Source organism: Scomber japonicus, chromosome 12, assembly GCF_027409825.1.
Source record: "Scomber japonicus isolate fScoJap1 chromosome 12, fScoJap1.pri, whole genome shotgun sequence".
NCBI lineage: Eukaryota > Metazoa > Chordata > Actinopteri > Scombriformes > Scombridae > Scomber > Scomber japonicus.
In genome coordinates, this window is record NC_070589.1 from 11,834,335 (window position 1) to 11,854,581 (window position 20,247).

At 38.1% G+C, this 20,247-nt stretch overlaps 2 protein-coding genes across 2 annotated transcripts; one reads left to right on the forward strand and one right to left on the reverse strand.

Annotated features, from left to right (window-relative positions):
- Nucleotides 1-5,625: 5,625 nt before the first annotated feature.
- On the forward strand, nucleotides 5,626-6,339 carry LOC128369095 (transmembrane protein 125-like). Its single transcript, XM_053330060.1, has one exon. The coding sequence runs from the start codon at nucleotides 5,626-5,628 to the stop codon at nucleotides 6,337-6,339; it is 714 nt and encodes a 237-aa protein (XP_053186035.1).
- Nucleotides 6,340-17,349: 11,010 nt separating this feature from the next.
- On the reverse strand, nucleotides 17,350-18,693 carry LOC128369099 (protein shisa-like-2A). The gene is made up of 3 exons (XM_053330065.1): nucleotides 18,512-18,693; nucleotides 17,744-17,880; nucleotides 17,350-17,534 (listed from the first exon to the last, which is right to left on the reverse strand). The coding sequence occupies exons 1-3, from the start codon at nucleotides 18,691-18,693 to the stop codon at nucleotides 17,350-17,352; spliced, it is 504 nt and encodes a 167-aa protein (XP_053186040.1).
- Nucleotides 18,694-20,247: the final 1,554 nt, after the last annotated feature.

Consider the following 20,247-nt stretch of genomic DNA (forward strand, 5'->3'; position numbering starts at 1 on the left):
TTCTTTGAGCTTGCAGATTCTCCACTCGTTGAATATCCTCATCTTGTAAAAGCTCTCCGGTCGCAGTCCGGCTTGCTCCACGTCCTTGACCTCAAGTTCCTCGGCCTCTGCCCCTTGCACCCCCTCTAGCACGGCCTCCTCTGGCTCTAGCACGACCGCGTCCCCTTGGAGCTGAAGACGTGCTCGATTCAGGACTGTAGCTCGGGTCTGAGCCAGTGCTCTCATCGTGTAACCTCTAACAATGAAACGACAAACATAGCGTTAGCCTAGTAGCATAAGTGTCTAAGTTTTATAGTAAAATTGAGATATTGGCCCAAATTTACTTTCCTAACACTTCTGCATCACCCTGCATAATTGTCAATTAAAAACATAGCAGATATGCTACGTGACTAATAAAAACATAAAATACACGTTTGTCAGTGAAAAACACGTAACAATTATTACAATGTAATTTAGCTGATAGGTCTGAATCCAGTCGTATCCTTGGGGAGATTCAGCAGATTCAGACCCGGGTCCCGGATCTGAATCTGCACAGACTGATGTGCTATAAAACAAACAAAAAACATAATAATATAGTTTACTTACAGGTAAATGAGACATGAGTAGTTTGGTTGTTGTCCAAAATACTTGGAAATGGCTAGTTCGTAGCTCTCCTCCCTGCAGCAGTGTGCGCGTTCCAGTTTGTGGGGGCGTGGCTTGGACGGACTCACTGACGGGAGGGGGAGCAGCGGGGTTGAGCTTAGAGGAGGCAGGAGGAGGTGCTATTTTCAAATCTTGCTAGCTCTCTTGCTAGCTTTCCAACATTACCAACCCTACCTTTAATGGAGAGGAAAGAAGTTTTTGGACTTTTGGATTATTTGACACCATGTGAGAAGTTTGGGGGGGGGGGGGCTTTTAACAATTCATAGACATCTGAACTGTGAGAAAGACTACACATTGCCTTTTTTTTAGTTTCTAAGTTGTCGAAAGACAAAAAGGTTGGAAACCACTGCTGTCAAATAAATGTAGTGGAGTAGAATAAACAACATTTCCCTCTATAATGTAGTGAAGTGGACGTATAAAGTGGCATTAACTGGAAATACTTAAGTAAAATACAAGAACATTAAAACTGTACTCGAGCACAATACTTGTGTACTATGATATTGCTGTTGGGCTAGTTTAAGTGATGCATCCTGAATTTTTATGGGGCATGTTTCAAGCTACTGTGCTAACCTTGAGGGTGCTGCCCCCTACAGGTTTATTTCTGTCTACAACAACATCACACATTTTGCACAGAAATACAACATTGTATGTAACTGGACAGTTGAATTTTCATTACAGGACATGGCACAAGTCACATCAATAAAGTGTGAAGTGTGACTTTCAGTTACTCTGTCTTTGTAAGAAGTACGCTCATAATGATATAAAGTGCAACGCCTAAGTATTTTTCAGTCTCTTGCTTATTAGATTTGATAGATTTGAACCAGCAATTATGAGGTTAAAGTCCAAGCTTTCACTTTTAAGGTACGCGTCCATAACGGATAAGCAGTCGTAGATTTTTGAACAGTGAACAGTGAGACAATAGTGAATGGAAAAGCACATCATGCAAACCCATATGAACTGCACGATGTACAACATGCCAGAAATTTAGTCAAATTCGTCAATCAGTAAAACTGTGGATTTATATATTAATGCTTAGAAAATTATAATACTTAATTTGTTCTAACATCTGCTCATCCATTTTTCCGTCAATTTTATATATCTAGTCCCTTCTATTAAGAGCTTTTTGAATTTTGGAGTCTCTCCCAGCATCCACAAGGCAATCAGTAGAGTTAACCAACACATTCACTGCCACATTTACCAGCTGCTCACAAATATGCCAAATATGCAAATACAAATCTTACTGAATTTTAAATAACAATGTACATTTTATTCAGAATTCATAAGAACTGTGTTTTGTAGTTTAAACCAACACTAGTAACAATAACTAATAGAAATAATCAATATTAAGAGTAATTATTTTAAACAAACATGGCTTGCTTCATATCTTGATTTGAGTGACTGCACTGTTGATTAAAGAGATTGGAAAAGCATTGGTGGTTCTTTGTTGCCACCTTGTGGTTGAATCAGACTAACCAGAGACAAACCACTGTCATTACATTGATATAATTAGTAGATTGATCAGCACCATCCAACTGTATGTCAGTAGTCAATACTAATTCTACTATTATAATGTATGACTTCTTGTATAAAAAAAAAGTATTTCTTAGAGTTACACAAAAGGACAAAATGACCCTATATTATTATAGTTATTAGTGAGTCAGCACATTGGATGGATTTAGCATTTCAAATGAAACTGTTAGGAAAAGAGAAGATTATAGAAAAACAGGCTTAAGCAATAATTTTCTAATCATAAAATGTAGTGTAACCCTTAATAATAATCATATAAAAAGGGATCTAGTACATCACCGTCCTTGATAATGTAGGCTGTCAAGGACCAACTGCAGGAGGAGGACAAGGCGGACAGAATGAGCACCAAATCAAAAATCGCTGTCTATAATCATTTGTTCATTCCCTTTGTATTGTCTTTTTGTCTGCCTCCATTATGCTTTTTTCACATGACAAGGCAGTAATTTAGATTAATTTATTTGTTGAGGATTTTACATTTACTGATAGTGTCCACCAGAGGTATAAAGTGCACTGTGTAGGTAGTGTTTGTAGAAATGGTAGTCACAGGTTGGCTGCTATAAATGGAAATTTCATTCACAAATCAGTAGTGACCATCAACCAAATCAATATATCAACTCATCATATCATATGTATCTATATCAACTTTACATGGTCATGGATAGATTTTTAATCTTTCATTTTAATGAATTTGTTGAAGATTCAACATTTAGTCACTGAAAATGTGTCTGAGTAAAAAAAATGGTTAGGAAGTGATCATCATATTTATCTTTCTATATTGACATACAGTAGACATATAGATGTGGTACAGATATTTACAGTTATAGAAGACAACCTGAAATCATACCTCTTCTTTGTACTTCAAACCTCCCAAATACATTATGGTAACCTCTAAAAGGGCAACTGCAGCGAATTGTTACAAGGTTTCATAACATTACAGCAAGATTCAAATTGAATAGTATTAAAATGTACCTGCTGTACAATACATAAAGGTAATCAGATTCCAAGTAATCAGATTCCAAGTAATCAGATTACTTTTGGGTGTGCAATCAGACGCAGAAATTCGTGTTCGCTTCAGGGTGCACGGGCGACAGGCATCCAGGGAAGCCTCGGCGCACGGGGAAGCCCAGACACCCTCATCTGAGAAAGGCAGTCTGTTTTTCTGTGTTTCTCTGATGAGGGTGTCTGGTGATGACATCCAAAACACCCAGTCACCCTGAGGACGACAACTAAGGATGTGTCCTACAATAAAATAAGAGTGATTAAACACATCTTAATCTCTGACATACATCTAGGGACCCCATAATAGGAACTCAGACTGACACTTGGACGTAAATGTTACAAAAGAGTAATAAGTAGTGTCAATCTCCTATCAAGGTTTTCATTTGCCAGGTTGGTTGGATTGCTGCTTTTCTGGTTGACTGCTGGAGATTATTGTAGTGCCTGTGGTGTCAAAAACAGCAACAGCAGTTTAGGAATTAGTAGCCTGATCACACAAACATGCATGATGTTGTTACGTGTGGCCCTGTAGGGGCAGTGTTGCATACGGCTGGCTGCTTCATCTCTCTGTTCCTCTTTTTGCTCTCTTTCTCACTCTCTGGCGCCCTCCCTTCCACTACCTGACAGTGGTTTTGTAATCCCCTGGTGATAGCATTTAAGGAGGATTGAGAGTAATGCTCATTCTCTCTCAAGCCAATGCCCAGCTCACATCTCAAGGGGGAAACTTTTCTTCCCTTCCCCTTGTTTTATTCCCCTCAGCCTGTTTTCAGTGCTGGGGTCTTGTTTTGTTAGTTTGTTATTTTCATTTGGGATGGAGATTGCCAGTAGTCCAGTTTTCGGTTTTCTGTGGTTCATTTAGGATTAGAATACTTTCTCTTTTTTTCCTTTTTTATCGTTTAGGGGGTAATAGTTGGGTACAATGGCTCACTGCGTGTGTGGCCCAGTGATTTCCACTTCTTTTGTTTATTTCGGCGAGGATCTCCATCCCCTTTTGGTTGACACTTTGCTTTGAGTTTCACTGTTGATTTAAATAAACTTTTGGTTTAATTGTGAACTTTGTGTCTGAGCATCCTTTTCAATATGATGCGGTCTCTAGTCGAGCATTTATGTTAGAGGGACTGTAAAAGATGTATCTACCTGTATTTACAGGAATATTGTTCAAAATAATTTGCTGCCTAGGCAAACAAGAAACAGAATCTTAATTTTATGTTTTCTGCATGACAGATGTTAGTTTAACTTTTCAAAGCTAAACAAACATCTCCTGGCTGTAGTTTCATAGTGGTATCTCATTTAACTCTCTGCAAGAAAGCTAATGAGTGTATTTCATAAAGTGTTGAACATTTCCCATAAATTCAAGGCAAAATCTTTTAAAGAAATATTTTCAGCATTGGCAGGTGTAATACACAGATCAGCAGGTACAGGTCAGTAAGAGTCTCTTTGAGAAGAGGCAGCATTCACTGTGGCCAAGAGGTCAGCTTAGTGTGTGAGTGACGCTATCCTTTGGATCACAGAAACACCATTATCAGTACACACTGACATCACTCAGCCCACCACAACAGCCACGCAACACCCCTTCTCAACTCACACACACCACCACCCGCCTTCTGCAGCACAGTCATTGTGTTCATGGGGCAGCCCATTGTCTGTGAGGGAGCATGATAGACAATGTTGCCAATCTTCTTCCAAACCATGATCCAAGACTGCTATTGTGACCCGTCTTTTTCCCACTTAACCAGACAAGATGGTGTTCCCGTGTGATAAGAGAACGGCGTGGTGGGTCAGGGGTCAGCTGTTCTGCCTGGCACTGGGGTAGAGAATGAGAAGAGGACACACATTATCAATCTGTGACGCCAGTGCAATCACTTAGGAGATGGAGGCTTGGTGAGCGGACATGTGGACAGGCTACATGCACAACATTCTGCTGAGATGTCAGCATCATCACTTCTCTTCTTGTGATGAGTTGTGGGAGTTCCTTCTATTGCACTGTTGGATTGTTGCTGCTTTACTGCCTTCAGCTGGCCTATCATCAACACTGATTTTCATCTCCGAAACCAACCTCTGCAGTTATAAGTCCTTGAAGCTGGATTACCTTCACCTACGACTCAGAAGGAGAGCATTTCTTATGAAGAATTAAACAACAACAACCGTAGGATCCTCCAAACTCTCTGTTATAATGCTATGACCAAGGATATCTGATGGGATACAGATGGATGGACAGCAATACATAACACTCATTTAACACCAAGTGAGTAACTGTTTTCACTATAGTCGAGATTAAGCATGTGCTGCTTCTGTATTTCAGCAGATAGCACAGTTAGTATAAATGTGGTGAAAAGAAAAGTAACTGTAGAAATACTTTTAGGACTATTCCTTTGAATCGTGTTGTAATGCTGTATACTGATCATCGACCCAAATTCTGCACAATCTTACAAGGTGTCTGGTTTTTGCATGACCACTGCCATGCCTGAGATGCAAGTCTTCTACCAGCCGCGCCACACCATCCGTTACCCTCCAGAACTCCACTTGGACCCTACCTTGATCCAGCGGCATGTCCTGGAGGATCAGGTGGAGATGTTGTGGTTCAGGGAGCCACGTCACTCCCTACTGTGTTACTGTGCCTCAGTGGCCCTCATACTAGGGCTGGGACTTGGCGGTGTGGGCCTCCTCTCCACCACCACCAGCCTGTCCGGGGAGTGGCGCCTCGGGGTGGGCACCACTCTTTGCCTCTTGGCCCTGGCTGTTCTGCTCAAGCAGCTCCTCAGCTCGGCCATCCAGGACATGAACTGTGTGCACAGCCGGCGTCGGATTGACCAGCTGAAGAGCGGTGGGCAAGCTGACCCAGCATTGATCCTAGCTGTGGGGCTGGCAGTGATGCTCTGTGGGACAGTGCTGCTCTGTGTGGCCATGATTGGCAGCCAGGGTCATGACAGCAGGGAAATGATAGTGTCTGGTCTGGTGCTGATGGCTGCTGGGCTAGGAATGACTCTAGCAGTAGTGGGCTATAATGTGCTGGTCTACCTGAAGAGGAAAAGAGAGCAGAGGAGGAGGAGGATGATGAGAGTAAGCAGAGCGAGGAGGCTGGGGAGTCAAGCTGTCAGAGTGTTCAGTGTCTCAGGAGGACAGATGAGCCAGACCAGGAGAGAGACGTCCTCCAGCAGGACCAGCCTCATCTGAATAGGCTAAACTCAACATTTGTGAAAGGAAGAATTAAATTTAATACATTAAGGAGACACAAGTGAAAGGAAAATAAAGAGAGACAAAGGTTGATGAGAGTGCACATTGAAGACCTCACAGCTCTTGTGGTATTTTTCCGACCTTTTTTTGCTATTAGAATAAAATGGACTACTGCTGAACATTATCAAAAGAATACTTGCACATAATTTGTACCAAAACAACACTGCGCTGTGCATGTTGATCTCAATAATGGATCAGTGTACTGACAAGTACATGTATTTCATGTTTTTTACTGTCTGAATGTACCGTTTTATGCCTGAAAATAAAGACTCAGTAAGTGTTCTCATCAAATCCCATGTGTGTTCAAAGCACTGACTCAAGGATTACAGCTGGAAAATAATGAATGAATATGGAATTCCAATGAGAACAAATTTATTTATGATGTACAGTACATCTTCCAGGTCCAAGTAATTTCAGACTATACATACAAATGTATTAAATCACTTGATCGCAGTCGAGGTACTCAAGTGCCCCTAGCACAACAATCAAAGTGTTACATGTCGGACACTAACAAACTGAGATCTGTAACTTTTTGCCGGTTCAGATTACAACAATGATGATGGAGTGTCAAGTTGTATCACCTCTTTGTAATCGATTCACAGTAAAAATGTAATTTATCAAACAGATAGCAAACAAAGTGCATGTATTATTCATTGAAGTGATGTAGAATAGAAAAAACATAGAAACAATAAACGAATGGAGTCAACATTACTTGTTAGCAGAGTATTGAAAGCATTGTCACTCTCAATAAATATACAAGTGTGAGAGTGTTGCAACACTCTACCCCAGTTGGATATAAACCCACAATTTATTAGCTGGAAATACAAAATTCAGCATTAATCAGTAGGATCTCTTCTCATTGTGCTCATGTGCTCAATGACAAGGATTAATATTTTTTGATATTTTCTGTCTGTTTTCATTATCATTGTAAAAAAAAAACACACATTACACACATAGATCGGACATCTTTTTCACCTTTATAATCTACTGTGACACCAGTGGTTCCCAACCAGACTGGGACCCGTCAACATGACACAACATAAATCTGAGGGGTAGAGAGGTGATTAAAAGAAAGGAGAAATGACAAAGTTCTACCGTTCTACCTCTATTGTTTCCTTTTTTACGTGACTTTTATCAAAAGTTTCATTTGCCAAAAAGGCTAGTCATCAGTTTCTCTCTGATGTAATTTAACCTAAGTTGTTAATCAGCTGTCTTCCCTTTTATCTCATCCTATGGTGAAATGAAGATCATCATCACTGTCCTCCTCCTCAATCCCCTCCTCTTCATCTTCTATTTCTCTGTCTGCTCTGACTTTCTCACTGGTCTGGATGTAGTTATCCTCAATGAAGCCATCATCATCTTCTTCCATCTCATTCACAGCCCCTACACCTATTCTGCCTGACACACTGCTAGGGAAGGACATGTCATCTTGGCCATATTGGCTGACCCCGTCGGCCTCTTGGAGCAGCGAGTGTCTGTAGCTGGCCATAAAACGATGGAAGAGACGAAACTTGACAGCCATCACAATCAGGAGTGACATGGTGAGGAGTGTGCCAAGTCCAGCAGCCAGATAAGACATTTCTGGTCGCCTTGTACCCGCTTCTGCATCAGATGCCCCTGGGAAGACGAAAAGAACAAAATGTTTTGCATGTACATGTAACTGTAAAGACAGAACGATCGACAACAGTGCATTCAAAATGCTTCCTGTAAAACTAATGTTATAGAGTCCAAAGTTCTTCAAGCACACCTGGTTGTAAATAGTTAGGTGATAGTGTAATACCCAGCAGATTTTTCTCACTCACTTAGAATGTCAGTGGTATTATTGATGTGGAGGACAGGATTGTCTTCTTCCATCAGAAGATGTCTTTGAGAGCCTTTGTGACCCTCGACATCCAATACAGATGCAGAATGTGTTTTTCTGACATACGCTTGGCAAAAGAAAAGAACCACAATGATTTTGAAGCTCCACCAGCCCATCTCTGCGTCCTGTAGGAAGGCACAAAACAAAATTTAAATCAGTTTGGAAATCAGCATGTCCCCCTTTTGTTACTGACCCTCCGTTGCTCCTTAGCAATGACATACAGTCCAGGGAAACACAAAGAGAGGAAATTTGCATTAAAAAAAGCTTCAGCTGAACTTTTGAATACATTTTATATAAAAAGAAGACTGACTGAGAAGTGGTTTTTGTCTCCTCTTTTATATTGGTATCTCATTAGAGGAGGGATCCTTCACAGAAATCATGCAACAACTCTTCAAATGTACATAATGGATAGGTAGCATTGTTTTAAGAGAGATGAATGTGAATGTGAATGTACCTTTTAGTGTATGGCCAATTAGACACCTGGACATATATTTCAATCTGTATTTTATATTCCATGGACGGAGCACTATTAACCTTTGTCTCATTACCATTACCAGTAAGCTTAAGATAGACACTGGAAACTCATAGGGTTAACATCATCAAAAAAACTTGTTGTAATTAGCACACATTTCATAGTTATAGTAGTCTTTTTTACACATAAACTGTCACATGATGTTTGGGAGTTGACTTGCCAGCTATTGAGCAACACTCATGACTCTAGTCTTGAACTGCTTACCAATTAACTTTAAACATTGCATATGTTGATGAATAGTATATGAACAGTACACCCACTGCTATACACAGTATGTTTTGGCTGTAAATGTTTTCAAGTCAGTAAGTAATACAATTTAAGGCAGCTGTACATAGGTAATATAGGTGAGAGTGTACCTGCTAATACAGACCATTACACTATAGCTGTGTCTCAGTCATCTGCTTAAGTCACCTGACTGAATACAGTCTCAGCTACATTGCCCAGGCAGCACTCAACCTATTGTCTTCTGAAACAATGTAAAACAACATCTAAATTGACTTACCTGTGACAAATAGGATTATTGACAAAGCAGGTGTCACACTCTGAGTCCTGACTCTTAACTGGTGTTTTTGTCGCTCTCCTCAACTCCTTCTGAAAATATAACAAGACTTCCTGAGCAAAGGTTGTGGGACATGTCATAATGCCCCCCTTCCTGCACCATGCCCTTAAGACGGAGATGTTAATGAATAACTTGATTTGGTTTGTTGACTGTTTCTACTTGTTAATTCCTCAAACAGATGTGACTGGTACTATTTCTTTCTTTAACAACTTGAAAAAATAATAGAAATCTTTATAATGACTATTGCTTGAGAACAGAAAGAATAGAAAATGGTTTACTCTTAAAATAGAGGTCACTTATCAATCATCAACCATTAGAGGAAGTCATTTAACATTCAGTGACAGAAGAGCCTTTGGATACATGGATCGTCACAGTAGCTGCATCTGTGCTCTGACACCAGCTAGTGGCACTGTAATCACATTAGACTTCTGTGAAACAAAAGTGCTGCAGTAAGTAAACTTGTTGAATGCTCATGGAGAGCAACTGTGTCAATTTGATTGGACTATACACTCAATCAGTGAGGTGAAAAGACCGGCTTTACACTTCATTCAGTGAATTCCTCTGTCATGAAAATAAAGTTGTTGTTTTTTTATTCTTGAATCACTTCATACTCCATCTTCCCAGTCTCTAATAGATTGTGCAGCAAGGAAGGCAAGGTGAAATTATGACAGGTTGCCTCTTCTATTATTAATCCACTTTCAATCATCTTGTCTCAGCCTGTGGGAAGAAGAAATGTGTCTTTAGAATAGCATGAAGTGCCTTAAGAATTGAGTGGCATTTGACTCAGAGATTGTCATCTCTTAACACTCGTTAAACACTATGCTTTATCACCAAGAATAGAGCCACACATCACAATGAATCACCAGATATCCTCTTTGAAAAGGGAAATGATTAAAAAGATTATTTACTTTTCTTCTGCTTTTCTTTGTTTACTTTTTTTGAGTCATCTTTAAAATTAAAATTTCTTTTAGAATGACAGTCGTACAAGAATAAATCAATTCAGCCACAAAGATTTCAAGATTTTTTATTTTTTGGCATTGGGAGAGTCACTGCTCCATTGCCAATAAACCAAATGGCTTCAAAGTCAAATTAATCTCTCACATTGGTATTGGAGTTTTGTCCTTTACAGCAGCTTTAAGCGTTGAAGTTTTTTCATCTGGAGTGAGTGATTTTCTTTGTGAGACTTTTTCTTTTTTTAATCAACTCTGTTCACTCTCATTTAGTTCCAGCTCACTATTATCTTAAGCAGGAAGAATAGCAGAGACGCATTCTGTGTCAATGTTTTTAATACTTCTTGGTCCAGTAAGTCAAATTTAATCTTGTCCTTGTAAAAAAGGAAATGAAGTCGATTTGTCACACCCCATTCACTTAACAGTTACACCCTTTATAGTGAGATGAATGAGGTAGTTAATTTAGTCATTATCTGCATTATTAATTGTTTTTCTTCAAACAAGTACATGTTTGGGGTTAGTACATGGCATGAAAATTCAATGAGTTTCAAATGCATTGGATTGTGTTATATTTTATTATTATAGATCTTTTTAAAAAAAAACATGTCTATGATATGAATTAATTTGCATTGGAAACAAGCGAACACATTATTTCAGCTTTTTTTTAAAAGGACCCCATTCTGATTATTGAAATAATTAATGGCCAAAAGTACATCTATTCATCATAAAACACTGCAATGTACCTCCTGCTGTGATATGTGTCAGTGATGGGCAATTTAGTTTGTGGTTAGAGGGTCAGGATGTTTTTCAAGCCTTTTATCTAGAAATTTCACTCTTGACCTTCAATATAGAAATGGAGCAATCATCCAAAGAGCTTCCTTCTGCTTTAGACATAGCATTTATATATAGCTAGCATTTTGCGCTTGGCCATGTCCATATTTCTAAACAGCGTATGCTCACTAAGTATGTGTGTAGCTTATCAATACAATGGCATGATGCATGTAGTTTAAAGTTCTCTCTTAGTGTGCATATTAGAGTACAGTTAGACTGAGAGAGAAGATCCATCCAATTTTGATTCATAATAGTTAGTCTCATCATGCTCATTGTGAGAGATGGAGCTAAGGAAAATGGCTGCATTAAAATCTGAAGTGTTGCAAAATCATCAGTGAGGTACTGGATTAGGGACCTGTATCACTTTTCTTTGACCAAAGACAAAAAAGGTCATCATGACCACATTTGTAATTAGATAATGAAATCAGTTTCATTTGCAGACATGTTCTTTACAAGCGGTGTCTCACTGCTGAGAAAGATTAAGAACCGAAAGCCAGTGGCAAATCTGAACTGCCTGACTTTACGTCTCACTGAACCATCTAATCTTTTTCCCTTAAACTCCTAAACTGACACACTGACTTTATAGCGAAGAGAAGGGGAGACAGAAAAAAGCCTTTCATCATCCAAGCTGCTCAGCTGTGCTGCTCATTTAACAGTCATTTAACATAAATTGATAAATAATGAAAAGAGAAATACAATTAATTGAATTGTGTCTTTTGTTACCACAACAAGCTGAATTTAGTGGATGGCTTTCACAGATAATTAAACCATCCTTTCCTGTATGTTGTATGTAATAATAACCATTAGTTTTGCATGCTGGTATTCTTCTGTAGATAACATCTTTAAGTGCATCAAAATGCTGCTTTACAAAGAAAATTGTATGAGCTTTTTACTTGTTCATTGCTTTACCAGCACATGAAATCTGTGCAGTATAGCCTGTCACTGAAATGTCAGCATCAATACATAATGATTAGGTTGTCTTGTGATTCACATTCTAGTGATGGTCTTGCTCAAAAACTGTTTAAATAAATCACATTTTACCATCATGGATTGCATCTGAAGGGCACAGCCATGTAGGACATCATGAGAATAAAGCAAACCCTCAATCTTGCTTTTCCTCTTCCATTCTTTAATATATGCATTACTGTTAGATAGCTGGGCTCACACGGGATTTCTCACAAAAACACAATCATTCCCATATCTTTTTTTTTGCTGATATTCACAAATAAGAAATGAGAATTTGTCAACATACAACAAGTACAACAAAAAACGTCATGCCTCCAAACATTTTACATGTAAACACACATCAACATATTGTAAATGAGGCTCTTCTTATTTTACCTTTATGTGGCACATTTTATTGGAGAAAATAACACTGTTAACAAAAGTGACACATTTTGATAAAATTAAGAAATTGATGTCAGTTTCCATACAACAGTTACATAAGAGAAATGTGATCACAACAATGCATTTTGCATGAAGTTATGAATACTTAAGCCACCACTCTGAGTTACAAATACAAAGGCACTTGAAATTCTGAGAAGCAACTGACCATCCATTAGACACAGAGCACAGTGTGTTAGTGAGTCCACAGTAAAGCAGCTCTTTTGATGCTTTTTTAAATATACAGTAACACTGTAAAACATTCAGAACTCTTTTGACAAAAGCTAAAAGGCTGATATACTGTTATTTACCATGTGCTCTGATGTGAAATAATGATAATGACATGAATGCTGACTCTACACCTCTTTCCTTATTTGAACATACTACATTAGTAAGGTTGGAGTCCTTGAATAAAAGAGGCTGAAAAAATGTCATTAGCTCAACAGCACAGTGGTCAGGCAGCTACAGTATACAGTTCGGCCTGAACAACTTTCATATTTACACATGTAGTCTAAGTATACCAGTGCATAGTGCTACAGTAGGTTGGTATCATCCTTAGTGCTGGGTAGGAGCAGGAGCTTTGCACTGTAGAAACCTGCTGGCTCATTTTTATTCTTATGAGCAATGTCTGATTTGTCACCTCTCCAGGTTAGGTAAAAACGTATCAAGCATTTGTGTTAGTGTAGGAAAAGCTCTGAAGTCTTTCTTTTACTAGCTGATTGGCATTTGCTGTTTCATTCATGCCTGACCCTGACTATCTCATTCACAGCCGTGTGGTGATCAGCTGACAAGAAAACCTCATTTCAAACCTCAATCATATTCATGCAGATGCACAGCACCACCATTACAATCACTATCACTCTACTGATTATACTGGCTCATCCCAGTTCCCTCCAACACCCCAAACAACTCCTTATGTGATACATTTTTGGTATTTTTGATCTGATATACTATAAAAAAAAATAAGGGTGAATGTCTTCATTGAAATTCTTTGAGAGCTCTCTTTCCGCCACTTTTCATTTTACTTTAGCTATGAATGGTTGATTCTTTCATGCGTGTCAGACTGATGATGGTTCAATTCAGGGAACCATTGAAGTCAAATAAAACCAACATGTCTCAAGGAGTACGAAAGGGTCTTTTGTTTTTCTTTCACTTTCTCCTTCAGAGGAGTGGATCATATAGAGGGCTGCAAAACTCACACGGGAGGAATGAATAAATAGGTTGTAGGAAATAGGCTATACATATATATATATATATATATATATATATTTGGTTTAACTAAAAAACTCAATCTAAACACAGCCAGAATGGATCAATGTACACATTTTGTTTGGATTTAAGAATCAGATTACCAATACAAAAATGTGTTTTTGGGCTTATATACTACTTTATACTTCTTTTTTCTTTCTTTTCTTTTGTTAATTTTGGTTAAGTTTGGGTGTGGGGTTTTGTGTTTTTCTATATCATATGAGGTTTAAGGGACATCCAAGTTAAAGGGTCATTTTAACTTTTTAAGCGGGGCGGGGGGTATTGTCTGAGGGGAACAGACATATCAAGGGACACAATGAGTTTTTAAGGGTAGTGTGTATTACATTTTGGATTTATTTTTGTAATATGCTTCTCTCAAATTTATAAAGTGTCTCTCTAAAGAAAAAAGTCCTTTAGTTGATTAATTATAAGACCAAATTAAGTTTCCTTTCTTTCATGACCTATAGGGGCCTGGGGAAATTCACTAAGATCAAAAAGATCACGCTGCATCATAAGCAGACTAAAACAGTCACAAGAAAAATTGTCCTATCTTCCTTCAGGAGATACATTTATTCCCAGAAGAAATCTGTATTATTAGTATGAGATGGCCAGGACAGTTTTTTTCCCATCATTTTCCTCCCAGTCAATAGTGGTTTAAATAGAGTGATGTAACAGGGACCATGCACAACACAACTGCTAGGCCAGAGTTAGCAATGTAGCCCATTTACATCTGTGGTCCCTGGGTAGGAAAATAGTGAAGACATTACAGTACGGTACAAACAATACAATACAGATAATACAACACAAACAATCAAAAACGATACAATGCAAAATTTACAGTACATCACATATAATCAACATTTTAAAAAATGTACATTACATTCAGTTTAATTTGTCTGCTGCTCTAACTGAAAATGTGGATTGTCCAAAAGCAGTTTTGCTAAATTTAACAGAGCAATCACATGCCCTGGTTTCCCTTGCATTATTCCTGCAGAATGACACACACTGATTAAGTGATGGTAGGACAAGATCATGAATTTATACATCAGGCACATATCTGCAATGCAAATAAAACTGTAAAAGGTCAATGAATTGTACTTTTAAATGATGCTACAATCATGGTGGTTTTTTTATCAGATTATGTATAGATCATTGTACATATTTATAACTCACATTAGATCAGATCCAGAATGTAATCAAAGACCAGGAGGTAGATTTTTGGTAGTTCAAGGCACAATTAAAGATGATAAACTGAATCGGATAAATGTTTATGTCCCAGATAATAATGATCTTGGATTCTATAACATTTATTCCTTAGAGTTTCCATTCATTCCAGAACCTTTTTTTTTTTTTTTTTTGCAGGAGACTTCAGTTGTATTTTAGACCCAGTTAAAGATCGTTCAACACAAATTGATCATTCCAACATTAACTAAATAAATTAATAAATTAAAAAAAATAAGTTTAAGTAGATATCATACATACATCGTTTTCATATCCTTACTAAATTTGGCATTAAGGAAACATTCTGCAATTATATTAAAGTAAAAATGAACAGCCAAAGTCTTAACCTGCCAAGGATGCTCCCTCCCCTCTTCGTTCTGTTTTAGCTGCTGAAGAACTTGCCATAGCAATAAGGTGGCATACGGATTTATCTGGTATGCAAATAGGCCAAATTAAACATAGCATAGAACTGTTTGTCGATGATGTCATTGTTTTTATGAAAAGTTAGATAAATCAATTACAACCTTAAATATTGTCTCTATCGTTAGGAAAATATAAGGATAGAATTAAAATACTGATCAAAATGTAGCACAATTTAAAGTATCATGAAGGATGACTTTACCAATCTCTTTAATCGGCATAATTAATATTTTAAAAATGAATATTCTTCCAAAGTTTCTATTTTTGTTTCAGAATATACCTCTACCTCTAACGGCTTTGATGAGATGTTCAGAAGGGGCAACATTGTTTAATTACATTGTGTCATGTAAAAAATAAAAAATAAAAGATCTTGTCTTGTCTTAGATGTATTTACACACAAAAAGGCTATACAGAAAATTATTGATTTCCTCCCTGTATGATTTTCTAGATACAGTTCTGGAAAGAGTAACATCATACTCTTGCACAGTCTGTTTCAGTACACCTTCCCTTTGAACCCATTTTTTATGAATTTATACCTTAAGGATTTAATTATTTAAAAAGGGCCAGTAGGTGCTTATCAACACATGTATTTTGCAACAGAGGCTGACAGCCTTCAACTGGAGGAGTAGAAATAAATAATCTATAGGCAAGTAAATTAATAAGATGGTGCCTTGTTTATATAAATTATAGTATAAATTACATTTATACTGCTGAACAAACAGGAGGCAAATGCAGGATCCCCAGAACAGTTTCTTAAAAGGCAAGGAACAGGAGTTACGTTGGCAGAAATGCATCATTCTGATCCCTAAGAAGGACAATTTGTGTGTATACAGATAGACAGCAATATTTGATATTTAGTTAGAGAAGCATATATCTACATGGTTATGTATATGTGTATGTTTTAAGGTTTTTTGTTTGTTTTTTATCTTGTCCTTTGTTTTTCTTATCTTGTGTTTCTATATTTTGTGATAACTCTCTGGCCTGAATTCTCAGTATGTGCTATGAATTCTTACTATTTTTTAGCATTAGTTTGTATTGTTTTGCCTGGTGGAGTCTGACAGGAGGGGTGGTTTGAGTGGGGTTAAGGTTAATTTGTCCATTTATGTTTCAAAAAATAATTTAAAAATATAGTTTTAAATGAAAAATAAATAAAAACAACATTGACTTTTGGTAGGAGTCCAGATGCAAACCACAGTCAACCCAGTTTCACAACCATCCACACCAACCTCTTGTCAGTCCTTGCACGATCACAAGAGGTAACTTCTCAAGAAAACATAGGCCATTTAGAGCGCTCAGCAACAAATAACAGATGCTGCCTTTTTTTTCTAGCAAGGACATCACACGGTAGAGCCTTCCTCCAATCCCTGAGTAAAATGTAGTGGATGTGGCTAAAAGTATACAGCATCCAATTGTAGCAGGGTGTGTCCTGGTGAATCCATGCTGTCAAGACTCAACTGTTGGCTGGTGTGTAAGTCTCTTTCTACTGCCACATGTTTCATCTTCAGCATTGTTCCTCAATGCACAATGCACGCTGTATATCAAGAATGTAGATTGGGCATTCTACATTCCTTGTTGGCCCAGCAGATGCCTTGATCAGTCAACAGATCTTACGTAGTGAGTTTTTGACTTCCGTGAAGCCAATTATATGCGTTCTGTTCCAAGAAGATGATTAGTAATCAATTTCCATTCATATGTTCTCAATCAATGCTGCAACCACTCTGTTATGCAACCATGAGGAGGAGAGGAATTAGTGCATGAAGAAATTCAAAAGGCATGAGGTTTGTCAGCAGTGTGTCAGCAGCACTCAAGGGCACCCAATCTACTATCTATTAATGCTGCTGATGTGGTGCTGCTCACAGGGTGTGCAGTGTACCTTCAAGATTCAGTGCCTCTCTTAACCTCTGGACTGCTGGTCCAACTTTTTAATGAGAAATCTCTCAGTGTCCTATGAGGGACTTTCTACCTTTACACCAGTGACAGTCGCAGTGAAGCACCTCTGGAACAGACGCTCTGGGTCTGGTGGCTGATTATCACAGTGCAGCTTGCTGCTCATGAAATGCTTTCTGAATCCCTGTGGACCAGAGGCACCGGTAGCTCTTGCATGACTGGATCCCTCACGGGGATCTCCTGCTGGAAAACACACAGACAATTGCAGACGATCCAAGGTTTAAGATTACATACCATGAGCTCTGTCCAATAAACACAAATTAAAAATGGTCTCATATAAAGTCTTATAAAGCTGTTTAATGCAGCTATTTCACAGAGCTGAAGGATTTCAGAGAGACAAATCAAAGTGAAACTTCAATATTTGAGAAGTCTACATACACACATACACTAACCTGGCACTCTGAGAGGCAGGCCGTTGTCAAGACGACTGGGTTTGGTGGCAATGAAGAGGTAGCAAAGCACACATACGGTGATGAGGAAGGCAAGAAGGACCACCGCTGCAATGGAGAGACCAACAAGAGCGCCAATACTGAGAGGAGAGGAGAGGAGAGGAGAGGAGAGGAGAGGAGAGGAGAGGGAGAGAGAGAAAGAGAGCAATAAGAGGAGATATGATGATGTGAAAGATGTAAAAGAAAAAAACATACTGAAAAAGGGAAGATCAAATATGGAAAAATAAATAGTGGGGTGAAGGTTATCAGGTGAGAAACTACATTGACATGGAAAACACTGTAAAAAAAAAAAAAAAAAAAAATTGCACGTGCCAAAAATAATCTAAAATGTGTGAAGCATAGTTCTGTCACACTGAAGAAAAACAATGACCAGAATGATAGAAAGGATGTGCATTAGGAACTAATGATTCCAGCAACTAAAGAGAAATTATAGCTTTTGAAATGATATTAATACAAAGTCTGAATCACCAAATAATACTATGTCACAAGTGATATAGTATTATTTGACTAGGGTTGTTGTTTTTTTGTTGTTGTTTTTTTACAGCTGCTGCTACCTACATCCCTACACAATTATCAAATGTAAACAATAATCTGTTAATTGATTGGAATACACATCAGTATAGACAACAACCCATGTGATGTTTAGGAAGTTTAATGGATGACTGAATGAGAAATATTAAGAAAGAAAGAAAAAAAACTTTCTCTCCTTACCTCAGCCACCACATGTATCCATACTCATACGGGAAAAAACTGTTGGGATCATCACAGCAATACTTTACATCATTGAATCCGCAACAGTAGACAGCAATAGCAGCACTTCCCGGTTTGGGGCAGGAGAAACCGTCCACAAACACGCCGTCAGCGCTGTAGTAACTGCTGCATTCAGCGCTCATACTGCAGCAAGAATATAAAGAAATTAAAAAAAAAAAAAATTTAAAAACTTATGATCCGTTAAACGTGGATTAAAGTCAATGATATCCTCAGCAGGAATAGTTGTGAGCTCTGCGCTGCAGTGGCGGAGTGTGTTTCTCCATCAGATGTGTTGAATGAAAAGGATGAGAGACGGAGGTGGAAAACTTTGAATCTGAAGAAACCCTCTCTCTCTCTGTCTCTCTCTCTCTCTCTGTCTCTCTCTCTCTCTCTCTCTCCATCTCCATCTCCCCCTTCCTTTTTTTCCTCAACACCCGCAGATGTCCCCACCTTCTAACTTAATCTGCTTGTGTTTTTTTAACTCAATAAACTTGGATTGAATTGAAGACTTTTGTTTCTCTTTACCAGAACCAGAACCAAACCTTATACCTACAGTACGGTCTCCCTGGTGACATTGGTAAACTGAGAGGGGTCTGTCTGGAGAGTGTTGGGTGAATGTAAACGTATATGTGCTCAGGGACCTACAGTATTTGTTATGGTATCACTCCAGCTGGTGAATGATGAAATATGACATCCCCTAGATCAGCATATTATTAAGAACTACTCCATGTCTAACCGCAGGTGACTTGAGTATGTGATTGTAATTCATTCATTCCCGTATTAAAATAAAAGAAAATCAATTCAAAGTTGTAAATGTTTATGGAGCCTCAGCAACAATCAACAGTATCTTCATGGAAATTACAACACGTATTCATATGCCGTGGCCACGTTATTTAAATTTTTTCAAATGTCACCAGAGTGGCTCCGTAGAAAACGTACAGTATAAGAAAAATGATTTGGGATGATTTGTGAATGTCATAAATTCGATTCTATCATCTATTTTAATTGCAGGTATAATCCTCTTCCCCTGCAGCAGAGTTGACGTGAATATCTGATATCTGTCCAGTTAACTGTGATGCAATGTGCTCACCTTTTTTTTATTATTATTATTGAGGAGTTGCTGGTCACGTGCTGCGGTAATTATTGGAGCTGTACCATGGTTTACATAACAGGCGTTTTATTTGTTCATGTAGGAAGGATGTTGCAAAATGCCTTGTCAAAGAGAGAGAGAGAGAGAGAGAGAGAGAGAGAGAGAGAGATGATTAAGCTTTTAGTTTAGATGGCGTATATAAATAATACTATACATACAACATAACGTAATAAAATACTCATACAATTAAAAACTTGTGCTACACCTGCATATTTGTTGTCATTTTTGTTTAATAAACCTTTTCTCAGGATTGCGTGGGTGTGTGATTGACATTTCCCTCACTTCTCCAGTTATCTGAACAACCATTTCAAATTTTTATAAGAATGTCTCCTTATTTATTCATGTGGTTCTACTTAGACGCCCCTGGCTGGGTCACCCAAGTGAGGATATCTGATTATCTAAGACTCAAAACAGCCAATGACTCTGGGTTAATTACTGATGATGTGTCCAAATCGCACCATCTAGTGTTTCAAGAACCCATGCCTTTAACATTTTGTGCTGGAGTCTAAGCTTGAACAAAGAATAAATAATAAATAAATAAATGCTT